This window comes from Salmo salar, chromosome ssa10, assembly GCF_905237065.1.
Source record: "Salmo salar chromosome ssa10, Ssal_v3.1, whole genome shotgun sequence".
NCBI classification, from domain to species: Eukaryota; Metazoa; Chordata; class Actinopteri; order Salmoniformes; family Salmonidae; genus Salmo; species Salmo salar.
This window is the reverse complement of record NC_059451.1, coordinates 40861497-40886333: the sequence shown is the minus strand read 5'-3', so window position 1 is coordinate 40886333 and position 24837 is coordinate 40861497. Positions and strand designations below refer to the sequence as shown.

At 42.0% G+C, this 24837-nt stretch overlaps 1 protein-coding gene across 3 annotated transcripts in view; it reads right to left on the bottom strand.

Annotated features, from left to right (window-relative positions):
* LOC106560398 (PH domain leucine-rich repeat protein phosphatase 1) overlaps positions 1-20477 on the bottom strand; it is a 53560-nt gene extending 33083 nt beyond the window's left edge. Inside the window, exons 1-2 of one of the 3 annotated variants that reach the window (XM_014123277.2) lie at positions 18237-20477; positions 1277-1473 (exon numbers count right to left, since the gene is read on the bottom strand). In XM_014123277.2, the coding sequence (XP_013978752.2) occupies positions 1277-1473; positions 18237-19986 (1947 nt within the window). In that variant the 5' untranslated portion in view covers positions 19987-20477. The remainder of the gene's footprint in view (positions 1-1276; positions 1474-18236) is intronic. The other 2 variants (XM_014123276.2, XM_014123278.2) reach the window with 2 other exon arrangements.
* Positions 20478-24837: the final 4360 nt, after the last annotated feature.

Genomic DNA, 24837 nt, shown 5'->3' with positions numbered 1-24837 from the left:
TAGAATAAGGCTGTAATGTAACAAATGTGGAGAAAGTCAAGGGGTCTGAATACTTTTGAAAGGCACTGTATGTAAATGGAGAATTTATCAAAATAAACAATCAAAGAACAAAACAAAATCACACAATGAATGTGCAAGAATTGGCAGGAGACAGCTGAGTGCATTCTGGAGAGAGACTTGTAATTATACACAAGACACATTATCTATCTATCTATTAAGATTCATTACTACAATCTAAATGGGATTACTGTCATTCATGTTCTGCTAAGATTCATTACTACAATCTAAATGGGATTACTGTCATTCATGTTCTGCTAAAATGCATTACTACAATCTAAATCTGATTACTGTCATTCATGTTCTGCTAAAATGCATTACTACAATCTAAATGGGATTACTGTCATTCATGTTCTGCTAAAATGCATTACTACAATCTAAATGGGATTACTGTCATTCATGTTCTGCTAAAATGCATTACTACAATCTAAATGGGATTACTGTCATTCATGTTCTGCTAAAATGCATTACTACAATCCAAATGGGATTACTGTCATTCATGTTCTGCTAAAATGCATTACTACAATCCAAATGGGATTACTGTCATTCATGTTCTGCTAAGATTCATTACTACAATCTAAATGGGATTACTGTCATTCATGTTCTGCTAAAATGCATTACTACAATCTAAATGGGATTACTGTCATTCATGTTCTGCTAAAATGCATTACTACAATCTAAATGGGATTACTGTCATTCATGTTCTGCTAAGATTCATTACTACAATCTAAATGGGATTACTGTCATTGTGAGCACGGTGGGTGGATGCTCTAATGGGTTATGCACCCAATGCATATGGGTCCAGTACATCTCTCAGAGAGTAACCCAATGCATATGGGTCCAGTACATCGCTCAGAGTGTAACCCAATGCATATGGGTCCAGTACATCTCTCAGAGAGTAACCCAATGCATATGGGTCCAGTACATCGCTCAGAGAGTAACCCAATGCATATGGGTCCAGTACATCGCTCAGAGAGTAACCCAATGCATATGGGTCCAGTACATCGCTCAGAGAGTAACCCAATGCATATGGGTCCAGTACATCGCTCAGAGAGTAACCCAATGCATATGGGTCCAGTACATCGCTCAGAGAGTAACCCAATGCATATGGGTCCGGTAAATTTCTCAAAAACAGCCAGTAAATTAAAATCTTCCTGGTCATGTTGTCTGGCATCACATTTTCCTAACGGAAACCCTGGTGTGTGTGTGTGTTCAGTACCTTTCCACCGATGAGGGGCAGGATGTGCATCTTGCCGGTGTGAGCGTATTTGACGGAAGAGACGATGAGACAGGTGCCACTCAGGGTGACGTGTCGTCGTGACCACCGGTTGACAGGCAGGGCCAGCTTACCCTTCCTCACATTAAACACACCCGTCAGCTGCACCCGGTCTGCTCCACCCACACACTGCGGCTTACCTGGAGGGAGGGGGGTTGGAGAAAACAAACAATAACATAAAATCTCAGATGCTCCTGCTGAGAGAAAGATGTTTAAGAAGAATCTTCCAAGTAAGATAGACAGGGATGGGGGAGAGAGAGGGTCTCTCTCTCTCTGTGTGTGTGTGTCTCTCTGTGAGTGTGTGTGTGTGTATGTGTGTGTGTGCCTCGTTGTGTCCCAGGGAAGTCTTAACCTTGGCCACCACATGCACAGGTAGCAAATAAGCCTTGTCTGAGCCAGAACTGCAGCAGATGGAGCTCCTGTAGTACTGACTGGGTCAGTGCTTGGTGGAGTGCATATTTAGCAGCACTAAGGTGTGTGTAGAAAAACTATTTTTAGCGCTTTAAGAATGGGTGTGCTCTCATGTAGGCTGTCACCCACTCACACATACCAGGGGTCATGTTGAGTTCCGCAATCAGCATTTTCATAATGCAGACCAAAAAAACTGTTTTAAACCATTTCACCTGCGTTTTATATTCAATAGAGATCAGGGGCGTGCAACCATAGTTTTCCTTCACAGAGAATACATTATTGCAACACATTTGGCAGAAAATAGCTTCATTTTCATCAGATGACCACAGAAGTGCAACGCTATTTGGATCGAAGCCACACAAGTAAATGAGCTTACAATGAAAAAGGTCAGAATAAACATTATTTCTAAATGTTTATCATGGAAAGAACGTAGACAGCTACATTTCCTGTTACACTTGAAGTTAATCTTGCATTTTACCATAGAGAAGTAGGCTCCACCGAGAAAAGTACCAGAGAAAGTAGTTACACATCAGTCAGAGTGCTGTCTGCCAATAGAATGCCCTGTTCGTCAATTCTCATCCGAGTGGAGAAGTGCAACAGAAGCACAAAATGATTCTGATGTCGAGCAGAAATTACAATAAGCATTTTGGATCTGCGTTTACAAAACGCGGCAAGATATTTCTGCGTTGTCTTTATTTTTGGTGGGGGGGGCTCTGAATTCTGTGTTAATGGTACCCCTGCGCACGCACGGGAGCCAGTTTTAGAGAGAGGCTAAGGGGAAGAGGGAGAGCAAGGGATAGAGAGAGGGAGAGAGGGAGAAAGAAAATAAGAATGAAAGCAGCTAACTGAACCAGATCTGTCTGCTTCTCAGTTTCTTCTTATAGAACCCTTTGTGTGTGTGTTTGTGCATGATCATATTTTCCTGAGATTGACGGTTTTCGTCCTCTGATACCCTCTACGCCTCACACGTGCTCTCAGGTGTTCCAGTGCTTTGCTTGGGGATAGAGAGAGGGAGGGAGGGATGGAGGGGGAAAAGAAAGACATTCTAGACAAAGTCCTATAGACTGCTGTGCTATTCATCAATGTTCATTACATACCAGTAACACCAAAACACACACAAACGACCAAAAGGATGCCCAGCCCTGGCCAGAGGCTGCATTTTGGTATCCTGTAGCCCTCTATCTCTTTAAGAGAGAAGGGTGAAGATGGACACCCCCAGAGGACAGACTAAAGATGAGAAGATAGAGCCATCTACAGCACAGTCAGGTCTGTCCACTCTACAACAGCCCTGTGGAATGTATGGAATGTGTGAAGTTATCTACACAGGGACTCCAGTCCACTTCAACATAGTGAAGATTATGGTTATAGACCATACAGATAGAGCAGCCAGGCCAGAAGTGTTTATATGATGGTTGGCAGGGTAATGAAGGGGGGACTGGAGGTATAAACAGAGCAGAGTGAGAGAAAGAGCGCGCAAGAGCGAGACCAGAGGGTAAAAAAAAATGATTCCCCCAGCCCAGAGAGGAGAGGATTACGTTATTCCAAACAATGCCCTCTCAGAGAGAATGTGGCGTGTCCTCATTAGCATCCCCGCCCTCCCCCTGCTCCTTTTCTGTCCGCTCCCACGGCTCTAGGGACAAGTCCCGCACCCCTCCATGGGGCTGTTTCTGGTCTCAGGCAGAGCTATCTGGTCTACCCAGAGTCCCTACAGCCTATCTGGCTTGCATCATAAATGGCCACCTATTCCCTAGTGCACTACTTTTTACCTAATAGGGAATAAGGTACCTTTTGGGATGTACCCTTGATCTGGCTGCTCTCCCCCTACTTCAGAGACCACTGGTTCCAGACCACCGGTTCCATCAACATGGCCACAGCACGAAAATAATGTTCAGAGTAAGTAAATGATGGTACAACAAAGGATGGGCAGCCTTACACAAAAAGAGCTACTGATGGAGGGTTTGGGGCTCATACATGCTTGAGGAATCCTCCACCCACACACCCCTCTCCCTAATGAATGTGCTCATCCTCTGATCAGGCAACTGGTTACAGGCCTACATACAATGATGTGCTATAATTTTATTTTTACTACAAATTCTTTTACTACAATTTCTTATTTACAATGACGGCCTACACCGGCCAAACCCGGACGATCCTGGGACAATTGTGCGCCGCCCTATGGGACTCCCAATCGAATCAGGGTATCTGTAGTGACGCCTCAAGCACTGAGATGCAGTGCCTTAGACCGCTGCGCCACTCGGTAGCCTCTGATCAGGCCACTAGTGACAATCCTAGATACAATGATGTGCTCATCCTCTGATCAGGCCACTAGCGACAAGCCTACACACAATGATGTGCTCATCCTCTGATCAGGCCACTAGTGACAGGCCTAGATACAATGATGTGCTCATCCTCTGATCAGGCCACTAGTGACAAGCCTACATACAATGATGTGCTCATCCTCTGATCAGGCCACTAGTGACAAGCCTACATACAATGATGTGCTCATCCTCTGATCAGGCCACTAGTGACAAGCCTACATACAATGATGTGCTCATCCTCTGATCAGGCCACTAGTGACAAGCCTAGATACAATGATGTGCTCATCCTCTGATCAGGCCACTAGTGACAAGCCTAGATACAATGATGTGCTCATCCTCTGATCAGGCCACTAGTGACAGGCCTAGATACAATGATGTGCTCATCCTCTGATCAGGCCACTAGTGACAGGCCTAGATACAATGATGTGCTCATCCTCTGATCAGGCCACTAGTGACAAGCCTAGATACAATGATGTGCTCATCCTCTGATCAGGCCACTAGTGACAAGCCTACATACAATGATGTGCTCATCCTCTGATCAGGCCACTAGTGACAAGCCTAGATACAATGATGTGCTCATCCTCTGATCAGGCCACTAGTGACAAGCCTACATACAATGATGTGCTCATCCTCTGATCAGGCCACTAGTGACAATCCTACATACAATGATGTGCTCATCCTCTGATCAGGCCACTAGTGACAGGCCTACATACAACAGCATTTTGTGCACCAATTTAACACACAATGGTATAGGCTAATTTTAGACAACCGTACATCCTCCTGTAATGTAATGTAAACTTAAACCACTCTAGTTGGAGTAGTGTAAACATAGTCTGTGCTAATGCGCACACACACACACTGTATGTATACATGTACGCCCTTTCCTTCCGCCCATTCCTATCCTCAGAGCAACATCCTGTCCCCCATGACCACTTCCTGTCTGAGACAGAGTCGGACGGAGTAGACATTCTTAGCACTTCTGTCGTCCTCGCCCTTCCCTTATGTCCAAGAACCTTCTAAAGGCATCCCAAACATCCTAACTCTTATCCAATGTCCTGTCTGTGTTTGACCTTAGGCATCCAGAAGACAGCCCACCCTTTCAGTCACACATGCCTCAAATAACTGTCCCCAACAAGCAGTCTCCAAGGACTGTCCATGGATTCCCATTCTCAACAATACATACACATAAACTTCTAGTGTCCACAACATGAACATTAAACTCCATAACTAACTTTCTTTTCACACTCAAATCATTAACACTTTCTTTCTATGATTATACAGACAGAAGTACAAGAACGTTTTGGGTGTGTGAGGTTGTCAAGTTAAACCACAGCCAGGGGAGTAGGTGTTTGTAGCAACGCGGGTGGATTTACATGCGCTAGCGGTGCTTTTAATTGTACTGGATTGCACAAAAACAGTCCGTGCAAAGCCAGAAATGAAATTCAATTCCATTTCAACTTACTGTGCCGGTAGGCAGGATGGTCATTATGACGAAGGGAATTTGAGACAAAATATCTAAAAGAATCGTATTATTAAACATACTTTCCAAACGTGGGTCTGTTGTAGACCTACCTCCTCCCTCCTTACCTCAAAATAAAAGTTATGCATGTGTGCCATATGTGGACAAAAGAGGAATAACTTGTGTGGGACTTTAGTTTTGACATGAGGTAAACAGACCCACGTTTTGGAAAGTCTGTTTAATAATACAATCCTTCAGATATTTTGTCTCAAATTCCCTGTCATAACGACCATCCGTCCTGGCCACCGGAACAGTAAGTTGAAATGGAGTTGTATTTCATTTCTGGTTTCCCACAGACTGTTTTTGTGCAATCCAATACTATTAAAACAACGCTAGCACATGTAAATCCACCCACGTTGCTAAGGGGAGTAAAGATCCACAACCACAAGGGGGATACAGGGCTGTCTGAGAGGGGCAGAGAAGCCCAGCTTCAGGTAGGGCTGGCACAATTACCATATAACTGTGTAACCGACGGTTATGGTGGAAGACCATCATAAAAATAAAATAACCGTCATAACTGTTTTTTGTACGATTTTAGTTTTTGGGAACAAACGCCTGGACTGAAGACGGGACGGTCAGCCAATTGCACTGGTAAACTCATGGGCACACTCGCCTGGTATTGTGATTAAATAATTTATATGGTAATGTGGAATGTTCATTTAAATGATGCTAACTGATTTGGCTCATGCAAAGAAATGTATTTTTGTAATGTCAGTTGAGTTGAATCAACAAATCACAGCACATATTGATGGGTACACTTCTTGCTTTTACTTCCTGCTTTTTTTCTTGCAATGACCGCCAGTCCACCCATTACGCCATCATTGACTGGAATTGGGACACCCGTACTATTCATTCTATTTTTATGACAGCACATGCAGTCAGGAGTAGAGGAGAATTAAAAGTGTTGAGCGGGTTTTACGGTGACTGCAGTCATTTGGCTGGCCATTCACCCTCATCCAAAATTGCATGGCGGTCACAGCCCTAGCTGCTGGGCTGGGTAGTGGAGCTAGAGCCGTTACCTTGGGGTGGAACAGAGACAGAGCAGCCAGTGACCTCTGGGTAATGCAGTTCTCAGCTGAAAGGGAGCCAGGCGGGTAGGCAGCCGACTATACCGTCTGCTGTCGCAGGTAGATCAACACTGAGGAGGTGAAATTTGAGTTCTGTACAGCTCACTGTTCTCTCCTTGTCAGCAAAGCACACAGTGTGTGTGTGTGTGTGTGTGTGTGTCCAACATGCCTTTTCCAGGGGGCACTCAGAATGTGCTGACTCAGACTCCTCTGACTGCCAAGGATGAACAGCCCTAGGCAACACAACTCTTACCTTACACACAATGCAAAACCTGAGTACCCAAGTCTCCTTCAATTATTTCCACAAGTAGTCTAAAATAGATCAACTCTTTGAATCTGTCTTGAACAGCCTTGACACTCCCAGACAGATGCCAAAACCCACCCTGAAAGGAGAAAGCGTTGCCAGTTTCACACCCCAATACAATTACATAAACTAGGGCAGGGAATAGCCAGGGACCTAACGATATGATATCATCACGATACTTAGGTGCCGGAATGATATGATTGTGATTCGATATGTATTGCGATTCGATACTGGGATTTTATTGCGATTTGATATTCCAAACATATTGCTCACTATATGCCTGCTGCAGAGAGACAAGAGAAAGCACGAGAAACTAGTTTTGGGAAGTCAGGGAAATAAAAGTGCTGAAAACATGTTGGCTCACTATTTAAAAAGAAGATGAAGAACGAGCTATAGGATAAAAAATACCAGAGTTTTGACGCAGGTACAGCTGACTAGCGCTAGCTAACGCTACCAACTGCAGAAAAAAATAGCCTTCTTACTTGGAGCCAAAAATAATGTTGCGATCTGTAACTATTGATAACTAACATACATTTCATAACAAACAGGCATCTTCCAACGTTGCTATAGGCTAGTGTGTACAAACTTACAACAGGCCGTTAACAACAACAATGTAAAGCAGGGGATCCCAAAGTTGAGGCCCGTGACCCCATTTTAATATACATTTTCTCCGAGACCCACACAATGTAAAAAGCGGGATGTAATCAACAGCCAATGTTGACTTTTTTAATTGGGGATGTGACAGTCTAATACAAATCAGTCTGACAATACTTTTGACAGTATTTCAATATGAAGGAAGTGTGGTTTGAAGTGACTGAAATGCATCAGAAAGGTACTGGGAATGTTGTATGATCTTCTGTGTAGAAAAGAACATCATCATTGATGATCTCCCCCAGTCTGATTTAGTGCCTGGTCTAATGAGTTCTGTGCAGCTTGTGGACATTGTAGAGGGAAACAGACACATATGTGTTCCTGAGAGTCTTATCTTTCAGTGATGGGGTCATAATATTGTTTAGCCTAAATGGTTCAAAAGATAGAGCGACATTTTTTGAAAGAAAACAGAATCCGCTCTGTTTATTACAACCGCATCAAGCTGCTACCGGAGGTTACTGAAGTAACCCCTATGAACCCAGTGCAATTTTTGCTCTCATGACCCCATCCTAGTTTGGGAAACTCTGATGTAGAAGGAAATGCGTGTACAAACGCTCTCAGATGTCAACTGGTTGTAACTGTAACATGAATGATTAAAAGAGTCCTTTACAGGGCTAATCTGCAGTTGAAAAAGTGATCACCCCTTGTTTTGGTAAAAAGCTGAGGGATGGGCTTGGAGAAATCTAACCGCTCTTACATTCATAGACAGAGCTATAGTATGTATCCAAAATGATTGTTTAAACCATGCTTTGAGGCTATACAGTGGTTGTTTACATTTACAAACATTGGTGTAAACCAAGCTTATATATTTTGGGTTGTGGTTTAGTGACAGTTGTACTAAGCGTATGAGAAATGTATAAGTTATATTCTTAAACAATCAATGGGAATATATGACTAATGTATAAGTCTAAAAACTGCAGATTGCCCCTTTAACTGAATGGATACTTTCTGAATTTAATGAATGGGTACTTGGCATGCAAAGAGAGAAAGAAATAGAGAGGTGGTGGCATGAGAGAGAGCGAGAGAAAGAGAGAGGGGGTGGCATGAAAGAGAGCGAGACAAGGGGCGGGGGGGGACATAGAGAAAGATGGAGAGCTTCAGTCCAGAAATCTCTCTGAAACAGTATGTTCCTGATTACAAGACTTCCCTTCTCTCCTTAATCATGCTAGTGCTTCTCCTTTTTCCTCTCACGCCACAGTCTTGCTCAATGCAGGCCCCTGCACCCCACACCAGCTACTCTCACACAGAGACACAGGTACAAATGCTCTCTAGACTATCCCTGCGCTTGGGAGACCTGGAGCCATGTATCCCTTCACATAACAGATCATCTCCTTTACTAGTGTTATTCTAGGCCAGGAATGGGCAACTCCACCCCCTTTTGTAGGCCTATGGATCAATTTCCACACACAAAAAAAGTCTTAACTCTCAACTAGATTAGTAGAATACCCATTGTGCAATTTGGAAATTCCGTTGTGAATCAGCAGTTCTCGTTATGTCAGTCACTGATAGTCACTCAATTAGCCCATGTCAGCAAAACATTTTTAGATTGGCAAATTATTCTAGCGGAAAGCTATCTAAACTTGTAGTAATCATGGTTGAATTACCAACTTGGGGGTGGGGGCATTGATTTTGTTAGTCACACTCATACCATATTAAAAACTGCTAATTTTTCATGGCAAAATTACTACAATTTCAGGAAATTAGTTGGCCTATAAAATTCTCTCTGCACCATGGCAAAATGTGTAGAATTGCAGGAAATTATAGGGTAGGCAGCATATATGTAACCACATGCAACATATAGATTTGCATTAGTAAACGCATCAAAAGTCCCAAGACAAAGTTACACCTAATTTTCTATTTACTACATAAAACCGATCAGAATTCTGAAGGATGCCGAAGTCATGTCGGAAAATGTTTTTCCAGGGGATGATGTAATATGGAGGACCCGGTAAACCAGCCTATTCCCTATAAATGTAAACTCCAAAAGAAATAACTTCAAATGTATAACTTCAAATTAAACCAAATCATTTGCACTCATGATTTCTGTTTTCAATTACATTTTCTGCTAACTTATAAGCAAATACTTTATCAATGTATTGTTACAAATAAACTTGCAAGGTTGCTAGCCATACCAGCCTGCTGACGTTAGCCATACCAGCCTGCTAACGTTAGCCATACCAGCCTGCTAACGTTAGCCATACCAGCCTGCTAACGTTAGCCATACCAGCCTGCTAACGTTAGCCATACCAGCCTGCTAACGTTAGCCATACCAGCCTGCTAACGTTAGCCATACCAGCCTGCTAACGTTAGCCATACCAGCCTGCTAACGTTAGCCATACCAGCCTGCTAACGTTAGCCATACCAGCCTGCTAACGTTAGCCATACCAGCCTGCTAATGTTGTTTGCACTACATGAGTCAGCCAGTTGCTATCAACACCTAGCTTACAGCTACATTAAAGTAAACCAACGTTTTGGAAATGCATAATGCCATCAAACCAGTTATCAAAGAATGTTAGCTATATGCAGTTATCTTAGTCAGCAAGCTAGCCAGCTAGCTTAAGTTAGCTATTTAACCAACTAGCTATTAGCCTAGCCAGCCACCACAGTTATGGTCGGCAAACTAGAGCCCAACTACAACACAACTAACACAACCAAAACATAACCACAGATTAAAAACAAAAGAGAGCAGGTTTACAGATTGATCGTAAGAGTGCTGGCTGAGTTAGCTATGGGGGGGGGGGTTCGCTGGGCCAAGGGAGAGTCAAGGAAATCCAAAATATACTGAAAACAAATATAAAACGCAATGTGTAGTGTTGGTCCCATGTTTCATGAGCTGAAATAAAAGATGACAGATATGTTCCATACACACAAAAAGATTCTCTGAAATGTTGTGCACAAATTCATTTACATCCCTATTAGTGATAATTTCTCCATTGCCAAGATAATCCATCCACCTGACATGATCATTACACAGATGCACCTTGTGCTTGGGACAATAAAAGGCCACTCTAAAATATGCAGTTTGGTCACACAACACAATGCCACAGATGTCTCAATTTTGAGGGAGCACACAATTGACATGCTGACTGCAGGAATGTCCCCAAGAGCTGTTGCCAGAGAATGTAATGTTAATTTCTCTACCATAAGCCAAGTGGGAGACAGGCCCACCCATGGCTGCGCCCCTGCCCAGTCATATGAAATTCATAGGTTAGGGCCAAATTTATTTATTTAAATTGACCGATTTCCTTATATGAACTTTAACTCCGTAAAATCGTTGAAATTGTTCAATTTTGCGTTTATATTTTTGTTCAGTATAGATATATTCCAGATGTCTCTCAGCTAGCACTCTGACAAGGTGGAAAAATTACAAAACTCCTGCAGCCTACTTCACAGAGAACATGACGAAAAGTTTACAAAACATAGGTACTACAAAATTAGAACAAGCAGGTATGCTTTTATCTTTTGTTTTGAGCCCACCGCATGAAGGCACCAGTCTGCCGTGCTAACGGATTCCCACTAGATAACACAGCCACAAAGTCTGAAGAGAATCCTGCATGGCCGCACGTGCCCCATTTGCTTCTTGTTTACATCACACTTCATGTGATTGGTGAGCTACAATCCACCACCGCCAACATTTGGTCTGGAATGTAATTACATGCTAGCTTGGCTAGTGGCTAACGATAACTAGATTGAGCTAGCTACCGCGCCAGCATACTTAAAAAAATTTAAAAATAATAACAAATATCAACAAACAAAAGAGGAATAGTCACATGCAAACAAACTATTTACATTGACAGGAATCCTAAACAAACAAATCATATTCATTAATAATACAAGTTTTAATTGCCTTTTTGTTTTTCATTTTAGTTAAAGTGGTGCCATATTGTTTAAACTAATTTATAAAGTGAAAAAAGTTAGGTTTTGAATTAGACCATTTGCATTTGTGAATGTGAAATTTACCTAGTATTATTGGCAGTTGAATTAAATATACTACATCTTTATCTATGTCAGAACTTCTAAAATAAATCATTATATCAAAACCATTAAATACTACAACCGGTCCTATTTTTTTGTAATAAAATTCTGTATGTCAATCCAAAACATTCTACTCTAAATACAGGCAAAAAACAAATGCAAAATGGTCTCCTCCTCCATTCCACAGAAATCACAGTTATATTCAATATTCAGCTTGAATCTTTCAAAAACATGTTTCACAGGATAAATTCTATGTAACATTTTAAATGAAACTTCCTTTACTTTGTTACTGATACAATATATGTTAGCAATTTTCCATGCTTTCCCCCATTGTATATCACCATAGATATTTGACCAAAATAATCTTGCTGAGGGAATTGTAGTATCACAAAACATATTCCTAATCTGTTTATTACTACATTTATCTTTGATGTTAATATTGCCAATGAATATATTTTCATGTAAATCTATGTTACTTACATCAACCACAGAGGAATTTAAAAGAGATACAACCCTCCTTGGAATCGCATCACAAACAATTGCACATTCTTTCGGGGTTATTGGAATTTTAAACTTATCAAGAAATTCCCCATATGAGAGTAGATATCTATCCTTATTCAGTAACTGACCAACCAAAATAATTTTATTCTCAAACCATTTATGAAAAAAATAGACTTATTTTTTAATCGTATATCTTTGTTGTTCCATAAAAAGTTTCTGTGAGGGGAAAAATTGTGTTTATACACTAACATCCAAGCTAAAATTGCCTTCTTATGGAATTTGGCCAACTTTACTGGGATTTTATCAATATCAAAATAACATCGAAGCAAAAATTCTAAACCACCAACAGAGTGAAATAAATACTTAGGGAAGACATTCCAAATACTGTTCTGGTTCTTAACATACTGCAGAATCCCATTTCTTTTAAAAAGTATTATTTAGATTATTGAAATCTAAAACCTCAAGACCTCCTTGTCCTTGGGTATTAGTGAGAATATATTTTCTTAGATAGTGAGGCTTGTTCCTCCAAATAAAATTATAAAGAATCTTATCTAAGTCCTTTACAATTTTAGGGGGGTAATTCAAGTGATAACGAGACATAAACCGATCTGGATAACCCTTCAGCTTTGGATAATAAAACCCGAACCTAAAACAAAATATCTCTCATCAACCAGAGGTTCAATTTCTTCTTTGTTTTCTCAATAATGGGGTTAAAGTTCAATTCACTCCTTTGTTTTTCATCCTTGCATATAACAATTCCAAGATAAGTTACCTTATCTTTAATTGGGATACCATATACTTCCTGTAAAACACAATCCTTGAGTGGAAATAAGACTGACTTACTGATATTAATTGTCAAACCCGAAACTAAGGAAAAGTCTTCAATACAGGAAACTGCTTTAGAAACCTCATTCCTGTCTCTTAAAAATATGGTGCTATCAGCCAGTTGACATAGTTTAAATTCCTGGCCAAGTGCTGAAACACCTTGAAAATTCCCTTTCTTGATATGAAGAGCCATAATTTGAGTAACCAATAAAAAAATGTTTTTGACTAATTGGGCAGCCCTGCGTAATGCCACGGCCAATATCAAATCTTTGGGATGTCCCGTGAGCTAATTTTACAGAGCTAGTACAACCACTATATAAAGTTTGGACTGTTTTCAAAAAAAAGTCACCAAACCCAAAACTGCGTATTGCTTTGAACATAAACTTATGTTCTACAGTGTCAAAAGCTTTAGAAAAATCAACAAACATAATAAAACTATCATCAAGGATGAGGTCATTATAGTCAATCATATCTAAGATCAACCTGATGTTATTACTAATGTGTCGACCATGCATAAAATCAGATTGGTCTTCAACAATTACATGATGCAAGCCTTGCATCAACCTCTTAGCAAATACAAGGGTAATCATTTCCCATCATTATTCAACAGGCTAATAGGTCTCCAGTTGTCTATATAAAGAGTATCCTTATTAGGTTTGGGAATCAAAGTAATTACACCTTGCTTTAAGGAAGCCGGTAACTCCCCTTTTTCTATTGATTCTTGAAACATAGCAAGAATGAAAGGAATCAATTTATCATTGAATGCTTTATAAAACTTGCTTATTAAACCATCATTTCCAGGGGACCTATTGTCCTTAAGACTTTTAATACAGTATTTTATCTCAATTTCAGATACCTCATCATCACAAAAATCCCTGAAATCATTATCTATCTTCTTAGCAATGTTTGCTACATTGTCTAAGAAAAGATCCATATTGGAAGTTGGCTGGGCTGATGTATACAGATTCTGATAAAACTGGGCAACATGCTGAGAGATTTCTTTTAGATTTTCATTGGGAGTATTATTAATAATTAATTTACATATGGAAGTCTTTTCGCCTGCCCTTTTTTCCCCCCGTGCCAGAATACGAACTCAGTAGTAGATCCGTCATATGATGTTGAGAAATAGTGCATTGTGGGTAGTTTAGAAGATATCCAGAAATAAGTTAAAGCTCCAATATGTAACTTCTTGGGCGACTTGACAAAATTCACATAGCTCTCTATCCACCGGATGTGTACCAAGCTCACTAAAAGTGGCAGTAATAAAGCCTCTCTTGAAAAAGCCGAATCTTGACCCAGAAATTATAAAAAACTAATTGGCCTATATCGAATCTTCCATTCCTCTCAAAAATTTTTGAAAAAGCTGTTGCTCAGCAACTCACTGCCTTCCTGAAGACAAACAATGTATACGAAACGCTTCAGTCTGGTTTTAGACCCCATCATAGCACTGAGACTGCACTTGTGAAGGTGGTAAATGACCTTTTAATGACGTCAGACCGAGGCTCTGCATCTGTTCTCGTGCTCCTAGATCTTAGTGCCGCTTTTGATACCATCGATCACCACATTCTTTTGGAGAGATTGGAAACCCAAATTGGTCTACATGGACAAGTTCTGGCCTGGTTTAGATCTTATCTGTCGGAAAGATATCAGTTTGTCTCTGTGAATGGTTTGTCCTCTGACAAATCAATTGTAAATTTCGGTGTTCCTCAAGGTTCCGTTTTATGACCACTATTGTTTTCACTATATATTTTACCTCTTGGGGATGTCATTCGAAAACATAATGTTAAATTTCACTGCTATGCGGACGACACACAGCTGTACATTTCAATGAAACATGGTGAAGCCCCAAAATTGCCCTCGCTAGAAGCCCGTGTTTCAGATATAAAGAAGTGGATGGCTGCAAACTTTCTACTTTTAAACTCGGACAAAACAGAGATGCTTGTTCTAGGTCCCAAGAAACAAAGAGATCTTCTGTTGAATCTGACAATTAATCTGGATGGTTGTACAGTCGTCTCAAATAAAACTGTGAAGGACCTCGGCGTTACTCTGGACCCTGATCTCTCTTTTGAAGAACATATCAAGACTGTTTCAAGGACAGCTTTTTTCCATCTACGTAACATTGCAAAAATCAGAAACTTTCTGTCCAAAAATTACGCTGAAAAATTAATCCATGCTTTTGTTACTTCTAGGCTGGACTACGGCAATGCTCTACTTTCCGGCTACCCGGATAAAGCACTAAACAAACTTCAGTTAGTGCTAAATACGGCTGCTAGAATCCTGACTAGAACCAAAAAATGTGATCATATTACTCCAGTGCTAGCCTCCCTACACTGGCTTCCTGTTAAGGCAAGGGCTGATTTCAAAGTTTTACTGCTCACCTACAAAGCATTACATGGGCTTGCTCCTACCTATCTTTCCGATTTGGTCCTGCCGTACATACCTACACGTACGCTACGGTCACACGACGCAGGCCTCCTAATTGTCCCTAGAATTTCTAAGCAAACGGCTGGAGGTAGGGCTTTCTCCTATAGAGCTCCATTTTTATGGAATGGTCTGCCTACCAATGTGAGAGACGCAGACTCAGTCTCAACCTTTAAGTCTTTACTGAAGACTTATCTCTTCAGTAGGTCCTATGATTAAGTATTGTCTGGCCCAGGAGTGTGAAGGTGAACGGAAAGGCTGGAGCAACGAACCGCCCTTGCTCTCTCTGCCTTGCCGGTTCCCCTCTTTCCACTGGGATTCTCTGCCCCCAACCCTATTACAGGGGCTGAGTCACTGGCTTACTGGTGTTCTTCCATGCCATCCATGGGAGGGGTGCGTCACTTGAGTGGGTTGAGTCACTGACGTGGTCTTCCTGTCTGGGTTGGCGCCCCCCCTTGGGTTGTGCCATGGCGGAGATCGTTGTGGGCTATACTCGGCCTTGTCTTAGGACGGTAAGTTGGTGGTTGGAGACATCCCTCTAGTGGTGTGGGGGCTGTGCTTTGGCAAAGTGGGTGGGGTTATATCCTGCCTGTTTGGCACTGTCCGGGGGTATCATCGGATGGGGCCACAGTGTCTTCTGATGCCTCCTGTCTCAGCCTCCAGTATTTATGCTGCAGTAGTTTATGTGTCGGGGGGCTAGCGTCAGTCTGTTACATCTGGAGTATTTCTCTTGTCTTATCCGGTGTCCTGTGTGAATTTAAATATGCTCTCTCTAATTCTCTCTTTCTGTCTTTCTCTCGGAGGACCTGAGCCCTAGGACCATGCCTCAGGACTACCTGGCATGATGACTCCTTGCTGTCCCCAGTCCACCTGGCCGTGCAGCTGCTCCAGTTTCAACTGTTCTGCCTGAGGCTATGGAACCCTGACCTGTTCACCGGACGTGCTTGTTGCACCCTCGACAACTACTATGATTATTATTATCTGACCATGCTGGTCATTTATGAACATTTTAACATCTTGACCATGTTCTGTTATAATATCCACCCTGCACAGCCAGAAGAGGACTGGCCACCCCTCATAGCCTGGTTCCTCTCTAGGTTTCTTCCTAGGTTTTTGGCCTTTCTAGGGAGTTGTTCCTAGCCACCGTGCTTCTTTCACATGCATTGCTTGCTGTTTGGGGTTTTAGGCTGGGTTTCTGTACAGCACTTTGAGATATCAGCTGATGTACGAAGGGCTATATAAATAAATTTGATTTGATTTTGAGTTATAGATCTGTCACTCTTTGAAATCAAGTCTAAGAAGTGGTAGATCTGTTATATGTGCACTATTTCTATGCTTCCTATTTTTAAGTTTTGTTTTTGCATATTTTACTTTCAGGTTTGTACACAAGCTTCAAACAGCTGAAAATACTACAGTTTTGGTTATGGAAAATATATTTCACAGCGGTTTAGATGGTAGAATGATTCTTTACACTATACTTGCTTGTTTTGTCACAAACTGAAATTAGGCAAACTATTCAAATTTTTTCAACCAGGAAATAGTGGAGTTATTTCAGCATAGTGAATCTTTAATAAATATGTAATAATACAAAAACATAACTATGTTTGTACTCATGATCTGGTTACCTAAGAGTTACTTAAGCAATAAGGCCCGACGGGGTGTGGTATATGGCCAACATATCACAGCTCAGGGCTGTTCTTATGCACGATGTAACGCAATATACTACAAACCCCTGAGGTGCCTGGTTACCAACGTAATTAGCGAAGTAAAAATAAATGTTTCGTCATACCCATGGTATACGGTTTTATATATCACGGCTTCCAGCCAATCAGCATTCAGGGATTGAACCACCCAGTTTATAATAAGCCTTTGACCACACTGTTACATTGGTGAGTAAAAGCTTCCTAACCTTTAACTCTAAAACTTCAACAGCCCCCCAACAAAATGTTGCTTAAGGACCCCAAAAAGCTAGAGCCAGCTCTGGCTGCATGTGTGTGTATGAATGTGGGTACGCAGACCCCGCGAGCCACTGAGGCCCCCCATGATGAGTTCTGATTTTTTTGTGGCCCCCACCCCGATCAAAGTTGCCCATCTCTGTTCTAGGCAATATCAAACATAAGCTGTTTGGTTGTTAGGGATTTGTTTTTTCATCTGAATGCCTGTGGTTAGATCTGAGATGATAAGGTCAAAAACAAATCTACTTATTGTTAACCTCAAAACATACTGATCCCTGCTGCCCATATGCTCCACCCTCCCTCCAACAACATCCAAAACAATAACACTTTTCCAAAGTGGTTCCTAACAATCATTGTGATCTTGGGGCATCATGGAAAATGAGCACACCTGTTACCTCCAGATGTGTCTGCCTATTCATCATTCCCCGTTGGGGGTGGAGCGTGTAGGCGGTTCGGAGGCACAAGGCAGGCTATTGTCTCCGGCCGCTGGAACAATTGATTCATCTTTTTGTTTTGACAATCCGACTGACCAAACATAATGCCATTGTAGTGGATGGACACACAGTGCTTTAGTAGGACTAGGAATGGGTTGACAGCATGATAATGGGCAGAGCACTAGCCAAACACAATCAAACTGACAGATAGCCAGGGCAGGGATAGCAGTGCAGGGGCCAAGGGAGAACCACCAAGCTAAGCTAACCTAGAGAATCTGACTAGAAGCTGCTTACCCTGGCTGTGTCCTTATTTAGCACTGAAACAGTCACCTGACCCACCCAATCCTCAATCACCTTCAACACAGAAATACTGGTACACTTTATTTGAAGGGTGCCTACTTAATAACCTTCATAAGGACTTCATAACAAAATCCACACATAAAATATTTATAACTAGTACATAACCATTCATTAATACCCATGATAATAAATGAGAATCACATTTTCTAAGGTCACACTCACCTGCGTAGAAGCGTATGAGACAGCCTATTTCTGGGTCCATACCCTCCTCCTGTACCCGCCACGGGTCTCCATAGCCCAGATTGGAGAGGTACTCATTCTGCATCTGCAGAGGCTTCTCATCATCCTCCAGCCTCCTCATAGCTCCACCGTGCAGCTGGGCGAAGAGGGCCGGTGCTGGAGAGACTTTCTCTGGGCCCAGGACCCCTCTCTGCTCCCCTGAAACGACCAGGTCACGTTCAACAGCTGCTCTGTCAGTCAGAGGTCGGGCCAGTGAGTTACTGCCACTACTGCCGCAGCTTGACGGGGGATTGATCAGTCTGGGTTCTCCTCCAGTGCTACCTGTTTTCCCGCCTTCATCAGCAGCGTTTTTGTCTTCTAGTTGGTTTGACTTTGATAGCCTGTTGTCAGGAGCTTTGCAGGTATCAGTTGTTGGGACGTGCATGGATTTCCCCTCCAGGGTCTGTTGCTGAGTGACAGTGGGGATGCTGGCAGTGTGTGTCGGGGAAGGGTCAAGCTCAACCTCGTCTGAGGAACTCCCAAATGGGTCCAATTCCTCCGTGGCGGAGTCAAAGTTCGGGCTGAGCACTGAGGAGTTTGTCCCTAGGACAGCAGCATCACTGAGGGAGTCCCGGTGTTGGCTGGGCCGCGGACCACCGGGGCTCAAATCATCAAAGGTGCTACTCTCCATGTCTGAGCCTGAGTACAGTCCACAACTGTCGGCCCCACTCAGGCCCATGTCTGCACCCTCACTGTCATTTAGATAAACCTCAGACGAAGAGGTGCTTGGTATCTTGTAGTCAGAAAGTAATATATTTGTTTCCAGGTAATATTGAGCATGGTTGGTATTGCTATGAAGCCGCTTGATTGGAGAGACTGGTTGGTTCTCTTCTGACCCTGAGTAGGAGATCACAGAACCTGGGTAGGAGGTCTTCACGTTGTTACTTTTATTCACACCAAGTTGGTAGTCAATATGCCCATGGCTACCATTGCAGTTACCGTTCAGGTCAACATAACCACTTGTTTTGCGAGTCATTCTTAGTATCCCTCCACATTTACCTACAAGCTGCCCCAGACGAGCCGCTATCTCCCCAGCGGTGGTGTCCACGGTGCATAGTACTGCCCGGGGGTAGGAGGGCGTGAGTCGGTCATGGACGTGGATACAACCCTGCTGGAGGTCAGCTCGGACCCACGCCTTGTCGTTGGGCTGGAGCTGTTTCGCCTGCTTCTGGCGAAGCAAGGTCTTTCTATCCAGGCTCAGTGTGTTGTTGACAGACGAGGCGGACAGTGTGGATCTCACTCCCCCAACGGAGGAGACTGCGGTAGGGCTTGAGGTTGTCGAAGCTGCGGCCGAGAGGTTCCTCTTGTGCCGCCGTCTCCTGGTCAACAACGAGTTCACGCTGGTGCTGCTGACCGATACGAGGCTGTAGATGTTGGGTGTTTTACCGGTGGTCATGTTGAGATTGGCAGCACTACTGGTGGCGTTAGCAGCCTGGTTTTGGTAAATCCCGTTCCGTATCGCTATGTGAAGTAGGGAGGTGGTAGCAAGTCCCAAGAGTTTTGTCTCCCCGCCATCATCTTCCCCCGTCGCAGTTATTTTTCCAGCGGGGAAGAGTGCACCACCACTGGCCTTTAAAAACTTGCTGCCACTTCTTATTTGTCCAATTTCCGAGTCTAATATTCCGACTGATGTTGACAGGGCATCCACCTCCAATCGGTTCCTCTCCCCAGCCACTATACGCACACTTTCCATCTTCCGCAAGTGAATGCGCTAACGTTAGCAAGCAAGCTAACAGTAGCAACGACCACTACGAACTCCAAATAAATAAAGCTAGTTAGCTAACGTTAGTTCCAGCAGGTACCCATGCAGTTTATTCGTTACATTCATTATTCCACTTGCGTTTTCCAGCTAGCCATGGAGAAATCAAGAGAGCTAGCCAGGCCGTGCAATTTGTTTTCTTTTGCTGTCTGCTGGTGAAATCGCCGGTCAATGCCGCTCGGTTGCTATCGATACCACCATTATAGAGGATGTTTTGCTGCGGAATGAAACCAGCCAGTCAAGCTCATTAGATATGTGAAGCATTTGATGAAGCTGGCGGAATTTGTAGATATGTTTACACCCACGAAAGCTTTATATTTATGAGATGACGTGAGGATCCATACATGGACTTCTGGGAAATGTCGTTTTCTGTATTTAACGTTTCCCTTTAGCAGCGACATTAGCACATCGTTTCTAAACCCCGAGTCACAACATCAGAACACTTCAGGAAACGCTTGTGAAGGAGACCAAGCAGACCAGGCCGGGGTTAGAAAATTCAATGAGAGAAGTGAAACATTATTCCTTAGTTGTTACTTTTCTTGAAATCGAAAGGCACAACATTACATTCGAGACAATGTTTTAAGTAGTTTAACATGTTATTACTCCAAACTCATGAAAGTGACAAACTGACACGTTTTCATTTTCGTCCAAAATAACTATATAGGAGGGCCATTAACTTTGACGGTTTGCACATGCGTAGTTCGGCACGATAGGCCGGTTAGACCCGATGATGTGTTTCTAGGCATTAGTTTTGCTTGTCAAAGTTGCCATGGGATAACTGGGCCCAAAATCTGTCTTCTTCAGCAGATAGCCCTCAGTTTTTGTATGGAGGTCAACGAGAGTGTCGAATTTGGTTAACAGAAAATGAAATGTTTATTTGCAACGTGTGGCTTATTTGACCGAATAAAAGTTTCGTTATGACTATGTTGTTACGTATGGAACGCCGTTTGGGTCTTTGCGTGTCCAAAAAGATACACGTCAAATAACAATTTGACCGTCAAGTAAGCTTTAATTTGACACGTCAAATAACAATTTATTATAGAATATTGTGTGTGCTGAATTTGCAGTGCAAGCCAAGCGCCACCATTACTGTCAAAGCTGTACAAAACTGCGTTGGTTATTTGTTCGAACGAATGGGAAAACATCTGTGTAAGCATTTGAATTTAGACCAGGATCAAAAGAGCAGGATCAAAAATGTTTGCAAATATCTTTGATACAGATGTTATTAGCAACTTCTGGGGTAGTTAGCTAGCACCAATGCAACCAGCCTGAAAACAATAACCAGTAGAAACTGCCGTCATTTTCAATATTCTTAGCAATGATTTAGGAATCCATGCGAGTAAGTATTAGCTAGGTAGCCACTTGTTGTTCTACTATTGAAATCACTAGCTAGCCAGCTACTTAACCCTGTTGCCCAAAACTAACGTAAATAAATTTATGAAATGAATGCATTCACTACTGTAAGTCGCTCTAGATAAGAACGTCTGCTAAATGACTGAAATGTCAAATGTAAAAAATGTAAACAGCCAGCTAGCTTCATCTTTCTAGTGTGATTTGACCGGACCAGGTTATGTGTTGTGAAACTAGCCACATTAGTGGAATTTGCGTTTCGGCTTCAAAATAAAGTCCATATTTGAAAGCGATGCAGAAGGTTACAATTGGTGGAATCATGCCATATTTAGACTACTTAATCTTAAACATGGTCGGAGTGTTGGAACGTGGAGCAATGAAATTGAGTATGAGTCTACTCCCACAGAAAATAACTGGGAAGAGTTTACGCAAATATTAGCGTCATAGTAGCTCTTATTGAGGGACTTTGAATGTGGAAATGTACCTACCCAGTCAGCCTATTGTGCGTATTGACATTTATATTGCACTGTACAGCCTTACCTAATGATTGGGATCAATGAAATGGGATATCAGTCTACTCAGTACCCAAGTGCCTTTTCCCCAACGTCCTTCTCAGAGTTATCAGGCTCCAAAACATCCAGGTCATATTGTTTTTCCTCTGGAATAGTGTTCAATACACATAGTAGGTCGACTGGTACAATACATGTGTCTCAATTCACAGTGGTTTCAGGTCCCGCAATAAAAGCTATGACACTAATGTTCTCTGGGTGTCATTGAGTAGAGTAGACTGATACAGTGAAATAAGTATGCCCCCAATGCAATTCTAAAGTCTAATACAACCAGTGTGATTAACACATTTTTGTCAAATTAACAAATTATTGTATTTTGTTGAATTTATATAAGAACATTATTTGTATTCATTTGTATAGCTTTCAATTAGATACCTTTATTTTGAAGGTGAACCAAAAATTCCACAATTGTGGCTAATCCTTATTGTGGCTAGCTTCACATAGGTGGGTCCGACCACGATGAATCAAATAAGAACTGTCTTGGGTGATGACACCTAACTAGATAGTGAGCTAGCTAACTATAGCTACTGAAACAGATTATGTAGTTTTGCAATGTTTTTGGGAAGAACATTGTTTGCATCTATCAGCTTAGCTAGCTTTTTTCTAACCAGCACCGTCCAGTTTGGGGAAGTGTGTCTGCGCTCGTGCGGTAGCGGCAGGTGCACGAGACAAAACTTTACCAGGGTCATAGCATACGTTTCGGCGAATCGTTATGACATGAAATAGGAGTGATAGTGTAATCATTGTGTAATAACTATGTTAAAAAAACATCTGGAAAATGTCAAATGATTACGTGACGTGCAGTAATATTCAGGTCCTGATTGGTCAACAAGCTTATTTGACGCGTCAAATTGTGTAATTTGGCATGTTTCTTTTCTGACTCGCAAAGAACCAAACGGCGTTCCATAGTTATTTGATGTGTATCTTTTTGACATGCAAAGAACCAAACGGCGTTCCATAGTTATTTGATGTGCATCTTTTTGACATGCAAAGAACCAAACGGCGTTCCATAGTTATTTGATGTGTATCTTTTTGACATGCAAAGAACCAAACGGCGTTCCATAGTTATTTGATGTGTCAAATAGTGTTATTTGACGTGTATCTTTTTGACACGCAAAGACCCAAACGGCGTTCCATACAGTTGTGCCTGGTCGCAACGTCATAAACCCCGCCTATTACTACAATTTATCTTCTTTAAATGTGATTTTAAATATAATCCTAACCTTAAACACACTGCTAACCTTTACGATATTGCCAAATGCGATTGTGCTGTGGTAACTAATGGTAAACGTGCCTGTTGTTTACAGGCGTATCTGCCCTCTCATTGGCTAGAACGGTCCCACCTGATCTTGCCCCCTTGGACATTTCTGAGTGCGTTTGTTAGAGCGACCACTAGAGATCAGTCAGTATAATGGATCATCTATGGGAAAAGTGTAAATGTTTGTTATGGTACTTTTGCTGGATTTGTGTAATATTTCTGCTTATTTACTCGACAACTCGACATGAAGTCGACACAAATACGTGTAACTGTGTTCATGCATAAACAAATACGTTTGACATAAAATACTGTTTACATTTCTATGCCTAAATGAGCTCACTACTGACTCAAACAATAGTCTTCTGGCACCATCTAATGGATACAGGTCACATTACAGCCTTTCCCCCTGCCACTTGAGGCTTCCTAGAGAGGCCAGATATAATTGTAGCTGTTAATTATATTGTTGAAGAAGCTATGAGAAAACAACTTCTGGCTAGCTGGATAGAAGCCAACTGTGAACAGAGTGTGCTAGAGAGGAGTCGTCGATTGCCTATATGCTGATATGGCGCGGTAGGAGATGGATGCCGTTTTACAGGCTCCTAACTAATTGTGCTATTGTGTGTGTTTTTTCACATTATTTGTAACTTATTTTGTGCATGTTTCTGCTACCGTCTTTTATAACTGAAAAGAGCTTCTGGATATCAGCACAGCGATTACTCACCTCAAACTGGACGAAGATTTTTTCTTTAACGAGTCGGACACGAAGGATTTACTTCAGACACCAGACAAGGCCCAAATCCCTGTGATTCGCATAAAGAAGAGAAAGAGATATCGGGGACGTAGGTCGGGGTGCCTTGTAAGGATCTGACGGCGAGTGCGTAATCTGCCTCTACCATCAGTTCTATTAGCCAACGTGCAATCATTGGATAATAAAATAGATGAGCTCCGATCAAGACTATCAAATCAGATCAAATTTATTTGTCACGTGTGCCGAATACAACAAGTGTAGTAGACCTTACTGTAAAATGCTTACTTACAGGCCCTTAACCAACAATGCAGTTCAAGAAATAGAGTTGATAAAATATTTACAAAATAAACTAAAGGAAAATAAATCAAATCAATCAAAAGGAAACACAAGAAATGTGCATAACAATAACGAGGCTATATAAAGGGGGTATGTACGGTACCAAGTCAATGTGCGGGAGTACAGGATAGTCGAGGTAATTTGTAAAGTGACTATGCATAGATAATAAACAGTGAGTAGCAGCAGTGTCAAACAAGGGGTGGGGGTCAATGTAGATAGTCTGGGTGGTCATTTGATTAGTTGTTCAGTAGTCTAATGGCTTGGAGAAGAAGCTGTTATGGAGCCAACTGGACATTTAAAACTGTAATATCTTATGTTTCACCAAGTCGTGGCTGAACGACGACATGGATAACATACAGCTGGCTGGGTTTTCCATGCATCGGCAAGATAGAACAGCTGCCTCCGGTAACCAAGGGGTGGTCGGTTTGTGTCTATTTGTAAATAACAGCTGGTGCACAAAATCTAATATTAAGGAAGTCTCAAGGTATTGCTCGCCTGAGGTAGCGTATCTCATGATAAGCTGT